This window comes from Prionailurus bengalensis, chromosome D2 (genome assembly GCF_016509475.1).
Source record: "Prionailurus bengalensis isolate Pbe53 chromosome D2, Fcat_Pben_1.1_paternal_pri, whole genome shotgun sequence".
NCBI lineage: Eukaryota > Metazoa > Chordata > Mammalia > Carnivora > Felidae > Prionailurus > Prionailurus bengalensis.
In genome coordinates, this window is record NC_057351.1 from 30850244 (window position 1) to 30869803 (window position 19560).

General features: G+C 48.1%; 1 protein-coding gene across 3 annotated transcripts in view; it reads right to left on the bottom strand.

Moving 5' to 3' along the window:
* Window positions 1–19560, bottom strand: part of LRRC20 (leucine rich repeat containing 20) — an 87123-nt gene that overhangs the window by 43812 nt on the left and 23751 nt on the right. The window contains exons 1-2 of one of the 3 annotated variants that reach the window (XM_043596541.1): window positions 15395–15500; window positions 1847–1996 (exon numbers count right to left, since the gene is read on the bottom strand). The exons of 1 other annotated variant lie outside the window; for it this stretch is intronic. In XM_043596541.1, coding sequence (XP_043452476.1) covers window positions 1847–1871 — 25 coding nt within the window. In that variant the 5' untranslated portion in view covers window positions 1872–1996; window positions 15395–15500. Of the gene's footprint in view, window positions 1–1846; window positions 1997–15394; window positions 15501–19560 lie in introns of those variants that run through there. One more of the 3 variants, XM_043596539.1, reaches the window with a different exon arrangement.

Here is a 19560-nt window from a genome sequence, read left to right on the forward strand (position 1 = left end):
TGTTCCCAGCATGTTGTCCACGCCGGCATCATAGGACTTGGTGTGGTTGACAAGTCTGTTCTGTGACCCTGGGCTCCTTCCGGGAGGGAGCTGGTCTGCCAGTCTTTGTCTCCCAGCCTCCAGACACAGGTCTGGAATATGGCAGGTGCTCCGGGGAAGGTTCAAGGAAGGAAAGCACAAACGAACTCTCCTCTTACCCAAAGGAAGCACCCTTCCTGATTGCCCTTCCTGGAGGTCCCAGCCAACCCCCACCACCCATTTTCGATCTTTCCACCCTCCTCCGCAAAGCAAACATCTCCAGGGGACCCTTGGGCTAATGCGGGAGGCCTGGAGAGGCAGCCCTGGCCTGCAAGGTGGACGACGTGGGGGTGCTGCTCCGAGATCCCCGATAAGCCTGAGTCTCCCTGGCCTTCCTTTTCTATCCATGAAATGAGATGGCAGAGACAGACCTCATATATTATGGGAGATTCTTCCAACTGATGGCCCATGGGCTAAATCTACTGTGCAAGGGTGTTTTATTGGCTTCCGTGTTATAGAACACCTGGTAAAAATTCACACAAAACCCGTATTTCTAGCTTCTACTGACAAAACCCCAACATCCTCATGGCATACCTGGCAGAGCGGAGAGGGGTACGTGTCCCACGGTCCCCACCACTCAAACCGCGACATTTAGTACTCGCACGCTAGTCTCTCAGGCACTGGCATGTATAACCCCTGACCCATGGCCTCAACCTTGGCTGCTGCCACTTCAGAATGACTGATGTAGGTTTTAAAAGATGCGTACAAGGCCCAGGCCCATACTCGGACATTCTGATTCAACTGGGCTGGGGGTAGAGCCAAGGCAACTGTGTTTGTAGAAAAGTTCCTCAGATGAGTCTAATTTCTGCCAGGGCTGACCACTGCGGCCGATGGGGCCTGCTGGCCGTGAGGGCCCGTCTCATCTGTGCAGAGAAGTGGCCCCCAGAAAATGAAGGACGGGACAGCCTGGTGAAAAGCACCCACAGTGCCTCCGGGGAACCGAGTCCTGCCCCAGGACGCCCCCCTCCCACCCCGCCGGTAGCCTATCCATGTCCTGCCTATAGCTGGCTGCTGAGCATTCTACAAGCTGCCTTCTGTCCCTGGGACCTGTTTGCCAGTTCACGCCTCCCTCTTGCCTCTGCCCGAAGCCCCCACCTCTTCTAGGAGGCCTGAAATCAGCCATGGGAGGTACGCTTTTGCTCATGTCCCTCCCGCTCCACCAGCATCTGACATATGGATTTCTCTAACCGGGCCCTTGGACCTTTTTCATGCCCCTGTCAGATAGAATTCCAGAAGGTGGGAATCACCTCTCCTATGCCTCCTGTGCCCTCCCTGGTTCTCCCACCCCACGGCTCACTGAGCAGCAGCAGACTCTCACAGAAGGATGGGGGGGGTGTGTGTGCGGCACCGCAGTGGCCACTGTATCCTGCGGGCCTACCCAGAGGAGCCGTTTCAAGAGACTCTACTATGCCCACCTGCTGGCCTCCTGCCCGTCATCCTGCCAGGCACCCTTGTCCACGGCCCTGTGTGGGCCCAGCAGAGGAAACACCAACATCCCCGGCATCTGTCACTCCTGAACCGGGAAAGCAGTGCTAGGCTGGGGAGGAGGACGGGGGCTCGTTCAAGTCTACTGAGAAATGACTACTTGTGGGTCTCAGGACCCCAAACACCCCAGTGGGCCCACACCCTTGACCATCAGTCAGTCTGATTCACAGCCAGCGAGAGGGAGGAGTGACACTTAGAGACTTCCAGGCTGCAGGCAGGACACAGGTCCATCCTCGAAGCCTCCCCTGGGGAATGATTTCCTGTCTGGCGGACCGGGGCCTACCTCGGAGCTGACAGAACGTGGTCATAAACTTGCTGGTGAGGGACTTGAGCTCGTTGTTGGCCAGCGTGATGAGCTGGATCTGGTCGGTGACATTCCGCAGGACCTTGTAGAGGCCAATGGGGAAAGCAACCAGCTTGCACTCGGCCAGATCTGCAGCCAAAGAACAAAGACAGAGGACAGTTGGCCACAGCCGCTCAGGGACTTGCCCTGAACCACAAGGCCCCAACCCTGCCTCTCCTCCCCAAGTCCTTTCCTCTCACTCGTCTCCCCTGTGCCAGCCTCGAAACCCTGCCCTCCCTCTTCCGAGAGCCTTCATCACCACGGGTCGCGCTTGTCCCTCTCTGGCACCCCGAACCTTTGGCTCTATTCAACACCTTGTCTAGTGGCATGGCCTATGAGCAGAAGGAGCAGCTCACGACCAGCACTTGTGGCAGCGTCCTTGAGCTCCTGCAGAATCCTCCTTCTGGAATCACCAAAGACGCCACAGTGAAGCTGCAGTCTTCACGCTACTTTCCCACCATCTTCTTTGAAAACAGGCGACTCGCACAGACTTTGTGGTCTGACCTTCTCCCCAGCCCTGTCACTCTGAAGGCAAGCATGCACAAGAGGCAGCCGGGAAGTCGCTGTGGAGAACAGTCTGGCAGTTTCCCAAATGGTAAAACCTGCAGTCACCACACGACCCGGCCAGCCATTCCGCCCCTAGGTCTACACCGGAGAGAAATGAAAACATATGTCCACACAAAACACGTCGCACGGGAACACTCGCGGCAGCATTATTCACAACAGCCCCGAAGTGCACACAACCCAAATGTCCATCGACAGCTGAATGGGTAAGCAAAATGTGGTATTATCCAGAAACAAGAATATTGTTTGGCAATATAAAGTCGCGAAGTACCAATACATGCTACGGCGTGGGTAAACCTTGAAAACGTTACACTAAGTGAAAGAAGCAGTCACAAACGATCACACGCTTGATGAGGCCATTTACGTGAACTGTCTGGAACAGGCTAGTGTATAGACACGGAATGGAGGGCAGTGGTTGCCCAGGGCTGGGGGTCCTGGGCGGGGGGGCAACCTAGGGCTGGGGGTTCTAAAACTGGACTGTAATGACAGCTGCACAACTCTGTGGATATACAAAAGCCGCTGAATTGTACCCTTTAAATGGGTGAATTGTATGGTGTGTGAGTTCTTTCCCAATAAAGCAATTTTTTAGGGACCTACATTTTAAAAAGGGAGGCACTGAAAGCATGGAAGCTCAGAAATTAGGCTCTCCGGCTCACCTAAGTCACTTAAATTCCCTGAGCCCCCGTTTCCTCATCTGTGGAACAGGGGTCTTGTCATCTACCTGGCAGAACTGTCAGGAAAATTAAGTATAAAAAGTACTAAGTGTGGTGACATAGTACCAGGCAGGTGCACAGTGACGATGCTGCTTCTCTGCACCTCCTCCAGTCTACCCTCCCCTTCCTCTAGCCAAATCCTCTCTAGGCTTCAAGGCCAGCCCCCATCCCACCTCTTTGAAAATCTGCCCGGATCACCCCTGTGACTGGGGATCGCCCTCCCACCTCTGAACCCCAGGAGCACCACCCAACTCAGACAGCACTGTCCCATGTCTCTGCAAACTCTTGTCTTGTCCCCAAAGAGGCCAGACACCCCCAGGCCCCTAAGGCTCTAAAGATTGCTCCAAAATAAATATGCAAAATTCAACTAATATTCCTACATGCCAGCAATAAAATATAGTTTTTAAAGAGCCCATTCTGAACAGCAACAATAATGCGAAGTCTATCAAAATAATCATAATTGAAGCCCTTCTCCCTCATCTGCCTCACAGACTGTCTACTCTCGCTCTAAGAGCAGCTCAAATGTCACCTCCTCTAAGAAGCCTTCTCTGGCTGCTCGAAGCAGTTAGTTGCTCCAGCCTCTGAGTCTCACAGAGCACGAATGGGACCTCTTCATCCTGATTGTGTTCACCTCTCTCTTTGTGTCTGCTTTCCCACTGGACCAGGAAGGCCTCCAGAGCACAGGGCCAGCAGTGCCCAGCAGGCTCGGAGGGCAAGGCAGGGGTACTGGTGACCTCACTGAGCTGGTCTGAGAAAAGAAAGAGGACAGGTGGGGTAAGGGCAGAAGTCCAGATGGCTGAGGATCTGCAGGAGTCCTCTGCAGGGCGTCCTGGTAAGAAGTGCCTTTACTGCTTCCCCTGGTCCAGGGCTGTGCCAGGTGCCTCTAGCCCTGCCGCCATCCAGTGTCAGGTGCCGGCCCTTACGTCAGCTGGTAGGGCTGGCAGAAGAGAGTGAGAGGTCCTGGCAGGGAGGAATGAATCCCCACAAGTCAGGCTTTCCGTCCAGGGAGACCAAGGTCTGGAAATGGACTGGCTCTGTGGGCTCAAAGTTTAGGGCAAGCTGGGGATTCTAGAAAGGGCAAACACTTCCAAACAATGAGTACCCTAGCGCTTCGTGCCAGATGCGCAAAGGGCTAGAAAGGAGTCTTTGTTGTGCCTGTAAATCCAACAGCCCCTTTGGGTAAAAGCGACAGATCTCCTTCAAGCTAGAAGCAACATCAAGGAAAACGTCAGAGGCTTTCCCTTTAAAACGAGGAGCAAAGTGGGGCGCCTGGGTGGCGCAGTCGGCTAAGCGTCCGACTTCAGCCAGGTCACGATCTTGCGGTCCGGGAGTTCGAGCCCCGCGTCAGGCTCTGGGCTGATGGCTCGGAGCCTGGAGCCTGTTTCCGATTCTGTGTCTCCCTCTCTCTCTGCCCCTCCCCCGTTCATGCTCTGTCTCTCTCTGTCCCAAATAAATAAAGACACGTTGAAAAAAAAAAATAAAATGAAGAGCAAAATAAGGACGCCTTCCCACACCAGTATCCCTGAATATGGTCTTGGAAGTTCTGGCCAAAGAAACAGAAAACAAACACTGGAAACAGAACGATTATTATGTGCACATGAAATGGCCGCATAACCTCCAAAAACCAAAGTAGGCATCTGACAAACTATGCAAATGAAAAAAAGTCTCAGCGAAATGGCTCATCAAAATAAAAGCACAAGATTCAGTAATATTCCCATATGCCAGCAATAAAATATAATTTTAAGGATCCTATTTCAAATAGCAATAATAATATAGAATATATAGAGATAATCAGAATGGAAAATGTATCTGACCAATATTAATAAAAGTATAAAAGTTCACAAAGGTATCTTTAAAAATAGATTTGTATGTGAAGATACAGAACATGCTCGTTAACGACCAACAACTGAAATGAGATTTTTTTTTCCAGAAATCAGTTTATAGATGGTTTCATGTAATTCCTGCTCAAAAGTCATAAAGTTTTTTTAACTTTAAAATCCAAAACCACTTTTTGGGGTGCCTGGGTGGCTCAGTTGGTTAAGCATCTGACATCAGCTCAGGTCATGATCTCATGGCTTGTGAGTTCGAGACCCGCATTGGGCTCTGTGTTGACAGCTCGGAGCCTAGAGCCTGCTTCGGATTCTGTGTCTCCCTCTCTCTCTCTGCCCCTCCCTCACTCATGTTCTTTCTCTCTCTCTCTCAAGAATAAATAAACATCAAAAAAATTTTTTTTAATCCAAAACCATTTTTTGAAATGGTTTAAATTTCATCTAGGGGAATAAGCAAGCAAGTTCTCCCTAAAAAAGAAGAAGATAGAGCATAACCAGTATTATAAGGCTACAATTAATTAAACAGAGGACAACAACCTCCCTACACCATACACAAAAATAAACTCAAAATGGGCAAAAGACCTAAACATAAGACAGGAAGCCATCAAAATCCTAGAGGAGAAAACAGGCAACAACTTCTGTGACCTCGACTGCAGAAACTTCTTACACTTGTCTCCAGAGGCAAGGGAAACAAAAGCAAAAATTAACGACTGGGACTTCATCAAGATAAAAAGCAAAGGAAACCATCAACAAAACTAAAAGGTAACCAAAATGGGAGATGATACTTGCAAATAACATATCAGATAAAGGGCTAATATCCAAAATCTATAAAGAACTTCTCAAACTCAATACCCCAAAAACAAACAACCCAGTGAAGAAATGGGCAGAAGACACGAATAGACACTTTTCCAAAGAAGATATCCAGATGGCTAGCAGACGCATGAAAAGATGCTCAACGTCACTCATCATCAGGGAAATACAAACCAAAACCACAATGAGATACCACCTCACGCCTGTCAGAATGGCTAACATGAACAACTCAGGCAACAACAGGTGTTGGCGAGGATGCGGAGAAAGAGGATCTCTTTTGCACTGCTGGCGGGAATGCAAACTGGTGCAGCCACTCTGGGAAACCGTATGGAGGTTCCTCAAAAGGTTAAAAGTAGACTACCCTATGACCCAGCAATTGCACTGCTAGGTATTTAACCAAAGGATACCAAAATGCTGATTCGAAGGGGCACATATACCCCAATGTTTATAGGAGTGCTATCGACAATAGCCAAATATGAAAAGAGCCCAAATATCCATCGAATGATGAATAAAGAAAAGGTGGTATGTACGTATGTATGTGTGTGTGCGTATACACATATACATATACATATATACATGTGTATACATATATATGTGTGTGTGTATACGCACACACACACACAATGGAATATTTGATGAAAAAGAATGAAATCTTGGGGTGTCTGGGTGGCTCAGTTTGTTGAGAGTCCAACTTCGGCTCAGGTCATGATCTCACAGTTCATGAGTTTGAGTCCCACATCGGGCCTACTGCTGTCAGCACAGAGCCGGTTTTGGATCCTCTGTCCCCCTCTCCCTCTGCTTCTCTCTCTCTCTCTCAAAAAATAAACATTAAAAAAGAAAAAGAATGAGGGGTGCCTGGGTGGCTCAGTCAGTTAAGCATTCAACTTCAGCTCAGGTCATGACCTTGTGGTTCGTGGGTTTGGAACCCACATCAGGCTCTGTGTTGACAGCTCAGAGCCTGAAGCCTGTTTCGGATTCTGTGTCTCCCTCTCTCTCTGTCCCTCCCCAGATTGTGCTCTATTTCTCTCAAAAATAAACAAACATTGGGGCGCCTGGGTGGCGCGGTCAGTTAAGCATCCGACTTCAGCCAGGTCACGATCTCGCAGTCCGTGAGTTCGAGCCCCGCGTCGGGCTCTGGGCTGATGGCTCAGAGCCTGGAGCCTGCTTCGAATTCTGTGTCTCCCTCTCTCTTTGCCCCTCCCCCGTTCATGCTCTGTCTCTCTCTGTCCCAAAAATAAATAAAAACGTTGAAAAAAAAAATTTAAAAATAAATAAATAAATAAACATTAAAAAAATTTTTTTAAATGAAATCTTGCCATTTGCAACAATGTGGATAGAACTAGAATGTATTATGCTAAGTGAAATAAGTTAGTCAGAGAAAGACAAAATACCATATGATTTCACTCATATGTGGAATTTAAGAAACACAACAGATGAACAGAGGGGAAAGGAAGGAAAAATAAGATAAAAACAGAGAGGGAGGCAAACCATAAGAGACTCTTAAATACAGAGGACAAACTGAGGGTTGCTGGAGGGGAGGTGGCTGGGGGCATGGGCTAAATTTAGGGTGATGGGCACTGATGAGGATACTTGTTGGGATGAGCACTGGGTGTTCTATGTAAGTGATGAATCACTAAATTCTACTCCTGAAACCACTATTACACTATATGTTAACTAACTTGAGTTTAAATAAAATTATAAAGCACAAAGAAAAATAGATTATAGAAAGAAAATAGTCCAGAAAATGTACTCCATAAATAATATGTCATGATTTAATAAGTGCTAAAGAAGGCCTCACAAATAAATTGGGGAATGGGAGGATTAATAACTGATATCAGAATAACCAATTAATAGTTCTGGGAAGGGGCACCTGGGTGGCTCAGTGGGTTAAGCATCCGGCTTCAGTTCAGGTCATGATCTCACAGTTCATGAGTTCGAGCCCTGAGTCCAGCTCTGTGCTGACAGCTCAGAGCTTGGAGCCTGCTTCGGATTCTGTGTCTCCCTCTCTCACTCTGCCTCCTCCCCCACTCAGACTCTGTCTCTCTCTCAAAAATAATTTATTTAAAAATTTAAGGGGCGCCTGGGTGGCGCAGTCGGTTAAGCGTCCGACTTCAGCCAGGTCACGATCTCGCGGTCCGTGAGTTTGAGCCCCGCGTCGGGCTCTGGGCTGATGGCTCAGAGCCTGGAGCCTGTTTCCGATTCTGTGTTTCCCTCTCTCTCTGCCCCTCCCCTGTTCATGCTCTGTCTCTCTCTGTCCCAAAAATAAATAAAACGTTGAAAAAAAAATTAAAAAAAAAAAATTTAAAAAGTAAAAAAAAAAAACTTATAAAAAAAATAGTTCTGGGAAAACAAAATAGAGACTCTCGATTAACCTAAGAATCAAAGTAAACTCTACAGAGAATTACACTTGAAATATTTTTTGAAATCAAACAACAAAAAAATCAGAAGTAAACAGAACTTAATATTTATACAACGTCTGAAGTGGAGATGATTTTCTAAACCTAGGAGCCATAAAAAAGTCACAAAGATCAACTAATCTAACTGTATAAAACATACAGAACACCCAGATACTTAAAAAAATAAGACAGACTGTGAAAAGGATCTATAAGTAGAATAAAGATTTATCTTTAGGGGCGTCTGGGTGGCTCAGTTGAAAGAGAACATGACTCTTGATCTTAAGGTCATGAGTTCAAGTCCCACCACACTGGGTGTAGAGATTATGTAAATAAATAAAAAAAATTTTAGAGGCTCCTGGGTGGCTCAGCCAGCTCAGCCGGTTGAGCGGTTAAGCGTCTGTCTTCAACTCAGGCCATGCATAATCTCATGGTTCGTGGGTTCGAGCCCCTCGTTGGGCTCTGTGCTGACAGCTCAGAGCCTGGAGCCTGTTTTGGATCCTGTGTCTCTCTCTCTGTCCTTACCCGCTCACGCCATTTCTCTCTCTCAAAAAAAAATTATCTTTATTTAAATAAATTTATCTTTATTAAAAAGATAATGATCTATCTATAAATTATTTATCTTTTAAAAAAAATTATATTATTTAAAATTCTCAATGTAATTCAATTTAGAAAATTAAGACCACCAAAGAGAGAGATAAGAAAAGAATATAAGATGTTAACAAGGGGTGAGGGGGGCGAGGGGAATATAATTAGTAAACGGATAAACCTATGGCTTTTGAAATGTATTGCCAAACTGCTTTCCAGAGTATTTATGCCAATTAATACACATTCTGCCCAATAAGTAAATGGATCATTAGAAAAAAATCTTTGCTAATATGAACAGGGGACATGACATCCCTTGCTTTAATCAACTCTTTCAATAATGAGACTGATTATCATTCATGGTTAATTAACCATTTCTATCTCCCTTGTGGCAAGGCTTGCTCACGTCTCTTGCTATTTTTCTATTTGGAGTTCTTGCATTCCAACCCCTACCTCCCAAATGTTGCTAGAGCTTCTTTTTTTTGAAAAAAAAAAATTTTTTTTTTTCATTTATTTATTTTTGATAGAGACAGAGCACAAGTGGGGGAGGGGCAGAGAGAAGGAGGCACAGAATCGGAAACAGGTTCCAGGCTCTGAGCTGTCAGCACAGAGCCCGACGCAGGGCTCAAACTCACACACCGCGAGATCATAACCTGAGCCGAAGTCAGACGCCTAACCGACTGAGCCACCCAGGTGCCCCAAGCTTCTTAAAGAGTATTATCAACCTATGTTCATTCATGGTTTTTCTTGTTTAATGGTTCAAGTTATGGCATATAAAAAAACAGCTATTTATTTATTTAGAGCTTGAGTGGGGGAGGGGCGGGGAGAGAGAGAGAATCCCAAAAAGGCTCCGCACTGTCAGCACAGAGCCAGATGTGGGCCTGATCTCACAAATCATGAGATCATGACCTGAGCCGAAGTCAGACACTCAACCGACTGAGCCACCTAGGTGCCCCTCAAGTTATACCATTTTAAAAAGCAGAATAAAAAAAAATTATATGTGCACTGTAATACATGTAAAACTAGGTAAAAAAAAAAAAAAAAAGTACATATGCCTGGGAAATAAGATCAAAAGGAAAATAACCAGAATGTTCAACAGCAATGACAAAGGATGGGAGCAATTTATTATTACTTATAGTCCTGCTGCTTATTTTGCCTAAAATAAGCAAAGTACCACTATATATTTAAATAAAAATATTTTAAGTATATATAGTGATAATTTACTTTTAAAACAAAATTTATTTATTATAAACATACCTTTTATTAGAAAAAAAAAAACTTGGCAAATTCAAGTATAAACTGAGGGCAGCCAGCTCCTCACCAGTAAGAGAAACAAGAAAGCTCCATAAAAGAAAGAAATTCTGTACTGGATTTTACTGGATTGGAGATGGAACTGTACTGGATATGAGATGGAACTTTCGGGGCTCAGGCACCGAGAATCAATTGTGCAATGCACCCTCGCTCCCCACAGTGGTGAGAGAGTGTTCACGATGCATGCGGAAGAAACATAAAGCCACAAGGCCATTCAAGTTACTTCCAAGGGTCCTCACAGCAGCTGTCTTCCCCAAGTACATCCAGCCCAGAAACATCCAGTCCCACAACCTCCTTCCTCCCACCCGGGCTACCCACACACCATTCCAACCTCACACCCCCTTTCCAGTCTCCAATTCAAGTAACACGGGCCTGTGCAGCCTCCTCTGGACAACCAGCCGAAGTCACAGAAGCATATGGCCACCACATCTGAAGGGTGCCAAGGGGGCCTGGAATATATCCACACCTGCTGCTTTCATTTACTCTCCCAAATAGCCCTACTGTGTGCCAGGCAGTGCTCTGCACTGTACCTAGTGACTTCCCTAGGATCTTTTTCGTTCTCAGGGATGTTCCATCCAACCTCTGACCGCAGAACTGCCCACCAGTGGCTGGTGCAAACATGCCCGCCCCATCCAGGCCACATCACCAGCCACTAACACTGCATGGGGACTCTAATCCCTGCTGAGAGGACAGGTCCACGATCTCGGGAACAGTTCTCTGTGGTCCCTGGGAAAAACACATGGAGATCCAGGTCCCAGACATGCTGAAGCAGATCTCAGCCTTGCCCAGTCATCTTCCTATCTGTGCACAAGGAGCAATATACTTCATGTTCGTTCCTTGGGGGTGGGGCTAACAATAACCATTGATAGTACCGCTTACTATTTCACACATGCTAGGCTCTAAGAACTATCTCCTCTCTATATTCATGAGGAAACTGCAATTAAGTGACTTGGCCAAAGTCATACAGCTAAAAGGGAAGTAAGATTTAAGTTTATTTATTTATTTTGAGAGAGACAGAGAAAGCGAGTGGGGAGGGGCAGAGGGAGAGGAGAGAGAGAATCCCAAGCAGACTCCATGCTGTCAGTGCAGGGCCCGATACGGGGCTCGATCTCATGAACCGTGAGATCATGACCTGAGCCTAAATCAAGACTTGGATGTCCAACCTACTGAGCCACCCAGGTACCCCAGGGGAGTAAGATTTGGATAGTTAGGCTGTTCCAGAAGCCCTGGGTCCTAACCAATCTACTATCCTACCCCCTTGAGTTAAGAAGTACCTAGGTACCTGCCTGTAGGCTGAGCCAAAGAAAGGGGAGTCTATGCAGAGCATCTCAAAGGGAAACCGGGGCCTTCCCTAAAAGAAATCTTTGTAGTTCAGAGCCTGTGATTCTGGGGACAGAGGCCAGTCATCTTTTGTTCTCAGGAAATTCATCTCAGGTCTAATTCAGAGGATGGGCACCATCTATCCCCGCTACACATGTCTGCAGTAGAGAAAAGCGTCCTTAGCTGGCCCAGAGAACACAGCAAGCATATGGCTAGGAGTCAGGTCTCACCTAAGGGAGGGGGTACCCCACCCAGGAAAGAGAAGACCCAGACTGGACACAGGTGAGTAATCCTCAGGAAGCCATGGGATGTCTTCAAGAAGGGGGTCCCATTCTCTATGAATCCTCAGAGCTGACAGTACAGGAATAGTGCACCAGTCGTAAAGAAAAGGCTCCCACGTGAGGAAGTGAGTGCCACATGCTGGGGTATGATCAAGCACTCACCGCACAGAGGATTCGCGAACCACATGGAGGCCAGGGGATCTCACAGATCTCATTTTCACTCAACTCAACCAAACAAACATAGCTAACGTCACTGAGTGTTTAGTATGTGCCAGAAACGTAATAGGCACTTCTCATATATGAACTCATTAAATTCTCGTAACAACCATGAGCTATCCTCACAGGTGGAAAGTGAGGCCCGTGTTGACAGTAAATTGCCCAGGGTCATTTTGGTAAGGTACTGAAGGACAAAGAATGTGAATGCGAAGATTCCAGTAGGGTGACCAACTTGTCCTGGTTTGCCCAGAACATTCCCAATGTTGGCACTGAAAGCCCTGCATCCTGGGGGATCGTTCTGCAGTCCGGGCCATTCAGGAGAGTTGGTCACCCTTGATTCAGGCTGGATGCTAATGGATGAGAGATTATGAGAGCCAGAGAGGAAAGAGGGAAGGCAACCCAGGTGTGGGCAAAGGCATGAACAAAGGCCCAGAGGCCTTTTATTCTCTGGGACTCCCATCTTTGAGCCCTGCCTTGTTCTATATCTTCCTGGAGCCTCACTCTTGCTCAGCGAGTCCTCAGAGGGGAAGGCTCTGGCATAGGAGCACTTCATGCTACTTGGTGGTGAGTGCATGCCCACAGACCTCAACCGGGAGCTCAGGGGGACTAACAACAGGAGACAACACCAGCATCTGGACAGCAGCTGGGTTCAAGCATGCCTTTCCCCGGGGCCCTCCCCCAGTGCTGATACCTGAGCTGCAGCAGAGAATAGGGAAGCTTGCAGAAAGGCACTGTAATAAACACGAGACAAAATTATCTTCATAATTGTAATTATTATTGCAAGGAGGCCAAACTGCATCTCCCTAAACTTCTAATTAGGACAGTGCTTTGTGTTAATAAAGCAACTTTCAGTCACAAGGCACAGGTCTTCCTGTGGTTTAACCTTTAATGGTGATCTTGTTAATTCTGATGAATGCCTATGAAAAGTAACTGTAGGCAGTAGCAGGGCAAAAGAAGCAAAATCCAAGTAAACAAAACCTACTGCAGGAAGCCAGGAGGGCTGGGACAAATTCGTGTTGTTTCTCAGAAACACAGGATTCTGACCCCTGCGCAGTCTGGGCTGAGAGCAGGGCCTGGTGACAGGTCCCTTCAGGGGTGGGAGGGGGGCGGGAGCAGAGAGGGTGGTGGCGCTCCCTGCCAACCCAGGTACAGGCCCAAAGGAACAAGTGTCAGGGACTCAAGCTGGTGTGCCCATGGGCTCCGTGGCCTGGCCAAGAAGCAGGACTCCCAAAGCTACAGGAGGAGACCTGGGGCCAGTGTGACCTATTCCCGCCCAGAATGTGTTTCCCCATAATCTTTTGCAAAGAATCTCAGAGTTGGAAGGAGACTGGAGGTCATTTAGCCCATGTTTTCCAAACTTCCCAGTAGGAATCATGTGGAGGGGCTAGTCCTGGACTAGCCTGCTTAATTCGTCTGGGATGACCAGCAGGGAATCTGTGTGTGTGTGTGTGTGTGTGTGTGTGTGTATTTTTAAATCTTTATTTATTTTTGAGAGACAGAGAGAGTGCAAGCCGGGGAGGAACAGAGGGAGACACAGAATCCGAAGCAGGCTCCAGGCTCTGAGCTATCAGCACAGAGCCCGATGTGGGGCTTAAACTCACGAACTGCAAGTTCATGACCTGAGCCAAAGTTGGACACTCAACCGACTGAACCACCCAGGTGCCCCAGGGAATCTGTGTTTTTAATAAATGCTCCCAAATGATTCTTACCAATAAGCAAACCTGGGAAACACTAATGTAGCTTCTAATCACAGACTTGAAATTCTCATAATGTTTCCACCAGAGGACTTAAAGTTCTCCTTGAATACCTCTGGTGATGGAGAGCTCACTCTCCCTTCTACAGAATAGTTTTAACTATCAGAAAGTTCTCTCATGAACTACATGATAACTGCTACTCTGTCCTCTTGGATCACACATAGTCGATCTGCCTTGGCATGACAATCCTTTACATCAAGGAGGATAAAGGGCATTATAAGCTTTTCTCCAGGCAAAAATATCCCAGAAGCCTTCAATCCCTATGGCCTTAGATGCTCCCTCTAGAGAGTCAGGACTGGCCCAACTCAGAGCCTGCCCCAACCAGAACTAACTTACTCCTGCGCAGTGTTTTAGTCTGTAACACACGACCGGAGCCACTATTCTTTGATGCCAACCATGTGCGGGAGACTGTGCTTACGGCTTTAGATTCACAATTTCATCTACTCTTCATAATTCTGCGGCTTACCTCTATTTAACAGAGGAGGAAACCGAGTCACAGAGAAGTTAAAAGCCTGGATTGGTCAAGGTCATGTGATTTACCCAAGGTCACCCAGCTACTGAGATAATAATTAACATTTATAAAGTGCTTCCTGTGTGCAAATCATTGACCTCAGCATTGTCACATTAACCCTTAATCTCCAAACCAGCTCCATGGTGGCCACTATCATTACCATCCCTGTTTTTAGGGGAAGAGTCTGGGGCGCAGAGCCACAGGTCTTGGCTAGTAAGTGGCAGAGCCGGCTTTCAGTGCGTGACCCTGACCACCGCGCACACTGCCTGCCTAGAACAGAGAACTCTCAGTACAGAAGGCTGCTCTGAAATACAACCGGAGGCTGTATTTCCAATGAGCAGACCGATCTTCCAAGGTCTGGTGGATTCCTGTGGACACTGGTACACTGCAGCTACATGAACTGTGCTAAGGGGACTTAGAATTGAAAGAGCTAGTAGAAGAATTATCTGACATCCAGAGCCTGGATGTGTCACTATCGGCCGTGGGACCGCAGGCAGGCTGCTCTGGCTCGCTCTCATGCCTTTGGTTTGCATCCCATGCCACCTTTGGAACCCATCATCCCTGAGACCCCTCGTGGCTGCCACTGTGGATTCTAGCTGGTGGTTTTCAGACGTGGCGATACAGGAGTCACCTGGGGAGCTTTATAGACTCTTGATGTGCGAGTCTCACTCCCAGAGACTCTGACCTAATTCGTATGAGCTGGGGCTTGGGAATCCACGGGTTCCAAAGCTCTCCTGGTGATTCCACTCTGCAGCCACAGTGGGGAACTCCACACTATTCCACTGCCTCTCAAACCACGATGTGCACACAGACTACTGGGCACCTGCTAAGGCAAGGCTGCTGTTGCTGCAGGTCTGGGATGGGGCCTGGGATTCTGCATTTCTACCAGGCATGTCCAAGGACCACTTTCAGTAGCAAGGGCCAGGTCAACACAGTGGTTCTCAGAGTGGGATCCCTGGACCTATGGAAACAGCATCACCCCAGAACTTGTCAGAAAGGCACATTCTCAGATCCCAGCCCAGACCTATAGGATCAGAAGCTCTAGGAGCAGGTCCCGGCCACCTGTGGTTGAACAAGCCCTCCAACTCTGATGCCCGCTCCTGTCCGAGAACTGCTGGCACAGAGGGCCTAGGCCTCCCACCAGCAGCGGTTACTGGCCCTGACTAAGGACAATGTGGTAGCAATAGTGACAGTCACTCACGGTTAGTGAGAGCTGGCCGGTCCGGGGCTTGTGTAGGGAGCTGAGGTTTGCCCTGTGTGCCTCCTGCTTCCCCTAGACCAGGCTATTTCAAAACACAGCCACTGTCTTCATTCTTCTCTCTGGCCTTGTTCATGTTTCCAGCTCTGAAAGAGGCACAGGCAACCCTTGGTGAGGAAGAAGCCATGGGCTAGACTCAGGAGGCCCCCGTTCTCGCCCCAGCCCCTCTGCTTTCAGCCACGGAGTCCGAGAGAAACAGCTTCTCCAAGGGCCCTGTCTCCTCTCTGTAAAAGGAAAGTTGGAACTATGAGATTTGGGGCATTTCAGCCGGGCTGACATTCTGTGGCTCCACGATTTTACTAAACAGTGGCCCTTGGGCCAATGCTCCTGTCAAAAAGGACAGGCTGCAAGCTGCAATCAAATGTTTCTGAACTGTCTGCCTTAGAACATGCTAGAATGTGCACTGCAGTGGGGAGAACTGAGGCTTGCTGAAGTTGGTTACCCATGCCCACGAGTACAGAGCCGGAATTAGAATCCAGAGTAACCCAACCCCAAAGCTCACGGTCTTTCCACGACACATTACTATACACTATACTACGATACTATGCTTACTCTCCCTACCATGGTCAGAAGACAGTCCTGGAAACAAAGAGCCCTATTAATCACAGCTTGTCTCATATGGTACTTCCCATGTACCATATGTACCCGTGCACCTAAGCCTGAGACTTTTCTAAGCACCTGACATACTCTAATTTAAAAACCCGCGAGATAGGTATTCTTATGCTCATCCCCATTTTATCATCATGGAAACTGACGCACAATGCATAAAGAGAAGAACCACAGCTCAAAGCCAGGCTGTCCAGCTCCCCTGCCCTGAGAGAGTTCAGTTTAACAGCACAAGACGTGGGATCGTGTGAGGGCATCAGAACAGAGGCCCGGTGCGGCATGGGGCTCTCGTCCAAGAGGCTGATGGAGAAAAGATTTTTCTGGAACACGAAAATGAAAAAGTAGACCGGTGCCTGCACCCCTTCCAGAAGACCAAACTCTCAGCACCTCCAGGTATGCTCAGGAGCCAGGGGTGGGGGCCGGCATACTGGAACAAGAAGCAAAACCACAGACGGCCGGGCCTCCGTGACTCGGCTGCCGGTCCCTGAAATGCCACTTGGTCTCCAGGGCTGGGGGGTGCGGGACACCAAGGGCCAGCAAAACACACCAGTCATCAAGGACAGGCACCGGCGCCCCACTGCACACAATCTGCCGGGATTTTCACAGTTACCTGTGCATGGTGTTTACCGAGCTAACTAGCTCTGGAAGGTTTGAGAAAGGAGGCCTGGCACTACTCTCTCTTCACAAACCCCCTTCTCCACAGACGACTCTCAGGTGCAGGGATTCTGCTGCTGTTCAACTCCTGATCTCTAGTCTTTCCCTGTGTCATGCCCCCTGGAGAGAAAAGGTCACAGGAGGAGGAGATCACAGAGGACCGCAGAAGTCCAGAAAGTTCCAGCACAACAGCGTTTATGCTGGGCCCTGGCCGGTAGCCAGAGAAGAGCAGAAAGGCACTTCAGGATAAGGGGGAAGTGGGCATGGCATCTTCTGGGACGTGGGCAAACCATTTAATTTGAACGTGGCTATGGGTTTGGGGGAGTTGTTTCTTTTATTTCCTACTTTATAGATCTCCACGTTGTGTGATATTTTTATAACAAGCACTCATTACTTCTTACTAATATCCTCAATTTAAAGAGAGTGACATCCTTAGCATCCAGCTACCCATGGGAACGTCTTCCCTCAAGTACTAAGAGCGCCGAGTCAGGGGAGATGGTCCTGAGGGGGACCAGGGGACGGGGGCTGCAAGACGCTGCACACACGGGAACCCAGATCTCAGAGGTACTTCCTCACCGACGACTGCAGAAGCCCCAGCCTTAACACGAGCGCAGGGTGAACCTCTGGTCCCCCCCCCCCCCCCCCCCGCCGGAAGCCATCACACCAACCATCAGAACACGCTCTAGCCCCACGAGAGCCTAAAAAGGAAGAGGTGGCCGCAGGGGAGGCCTGAGAGCTCACTCTTCCTCAGGATCCAAAGCAAGGCTTTCCTCTACTGGGTCTTTTCTGCCATGAGATCTCAGGCAAGTTACTTAACCCCTGCCTCAGTTTCCCCTTCAATAAAATGAGAACAAAATTCATGCAAAAACCTGTATGTGCACATTCACAGCAGCATTATTCGCAGTAGCCAGAAAGCAGAAATAGCTCAAACGTCTATCAATGGAGCAAAGGATGGACAAGATGTGCTATCTCCAGACAACGCAACATCACTTGGCCCTAAAAAGGGACAAAGTACTGACAGGACACAGATGAACCTTGAAAACGGCAGGCTGCGTAAAAGAAACCAGTCACAAAAGGCCACATACTGTATCATTCCATTGCTGTAAAATGTCGAGAATATGCGAATCCATCGAAACAGGAAGTAGACCGTCAGGGGCTGGCGGTGAGAGGGGAAAAACAGGGAATGACCACTTAACGGGTACAGGGTTTCTTTTGGGGGTGATGGTGAATCTGATCAAAAAAACAGAATGTTGCCCTTTAAGATGGAGGGTTTGACAAATATGAATTATTCCTCAGTTAAGAAAAAATGAGAACAAGACAACCCAACTAACTAATAGGGTTGTTCTGAGCAGGAAATAAAATGTCCTCGAGGGGCTCAGCGCGGAGGGCGGCAGGTGGCCTCGCTCAAGGGACAGGAGGCGCTGCCGCGGGCATGCAGACACCGCTTCTATGTGGGAATCCGTTACAAGCATGGGCTTCAGCCCGTGCCCGGCCGCAGGAGGGAGGCCTGGCCGTCCCCTGCTGGAACAGCCTCACAACAAGGAGACAACCGTGCACGGTGCTGCAGGGCCTGGGACTTGCCAAAACAACCCCTCGTCTTCCTGGCAAGCGAGCCAATCAACAAAGACCTATATTTAATTAAAATCAGAAGCAAATAAATCCCACGCAGAATACAACCAAATGACACACAGTAACCGTCTGAGGTATTAAATTGTTTTAATTTAATAGATAACTCACTGCCAACATGTTGAGACAAAAGGGAATAGAAACAGCAGTCACAGTGATGCCTACGGTGTGGTCACCAACACCTCTGAAGCAACCATACCCGGCCCAAGCAGAGGCCACACGCTGAGCCAGGCCCTGGAGAAGGGCTGGACAGGCCCTGAAGTCTTCTGCAAAGATAGCAGCGGCCAACACCGACTGAGCACCCTCTCTGGACAATCCCGAGAACCACCTCTGAGGGAGGCCGTTGTTATCAGTTTCCTTTTGCAGATAAGGAAACTAAGGCTCAGAGAGGTTAAGAGTTTGTTCAGGGTCACACAATAAGTAAAGATGGGGTGGAGCTTGACTTCCTCTGAGGATGTTGCCCTCCAGAGTGAGTCTGGAGACCTGGATTCTGATATGCCGCTGCCCTTATCAAGTCACCTCGGGCAGGTCACTTGAACCTTAAGCTCCTCATGTGTAAAATACAAAGAATGAACTTGGCTCGTTTCTCTCCATGTGTGGAACACACAAAATTGGTGACTACAGAGCAGACTTCTGAACACAGTGTACCCATGAATCACCTGGAGGTCTTGTCCTGAATCTGGGGGTCTGGGGTGGGCCCTAGGAATCTGCATTTCTAATGAACTTCTTGGCGATGCCGATATTGTTTCTTTGAGAACCAGGACTTGGATGGTAATCACAATACAAACGACAATGAGCCAGGTGGTGAAATTTCCTATTTCAAACTCTCAGTCCAGAGCTGCTCATCACCCCTTTCATCTTTGCTTTCCCCCTTTTTCATTTTATTTGTTTTTATTTATTTATTTTTTTAACTTTATTTAGAACTTATTTAAAATTTTATTGGGGGGGGGGAGGGGCAGAGAGAGAGGGAGAGAATCCCAAGCAGGCTCCACACTGTCAGCGTAGAACCCGACGTGGGGCTTGATCTCATGAACTGTGAGATCACGACCTGAGCCGAAATTGAGTCAGACGCGGATCCGACCGACTGAGCCACCCGGGCACCCCTGCTTTACCCCCTTTTCAACGAAGGAGCAGATGTGAGCCAACACATATACCTAAGATTTCGTAATGGCATTTTGTTTTCATATTTATTTTTATGGTTATCAACTATTTATGAAAAATTA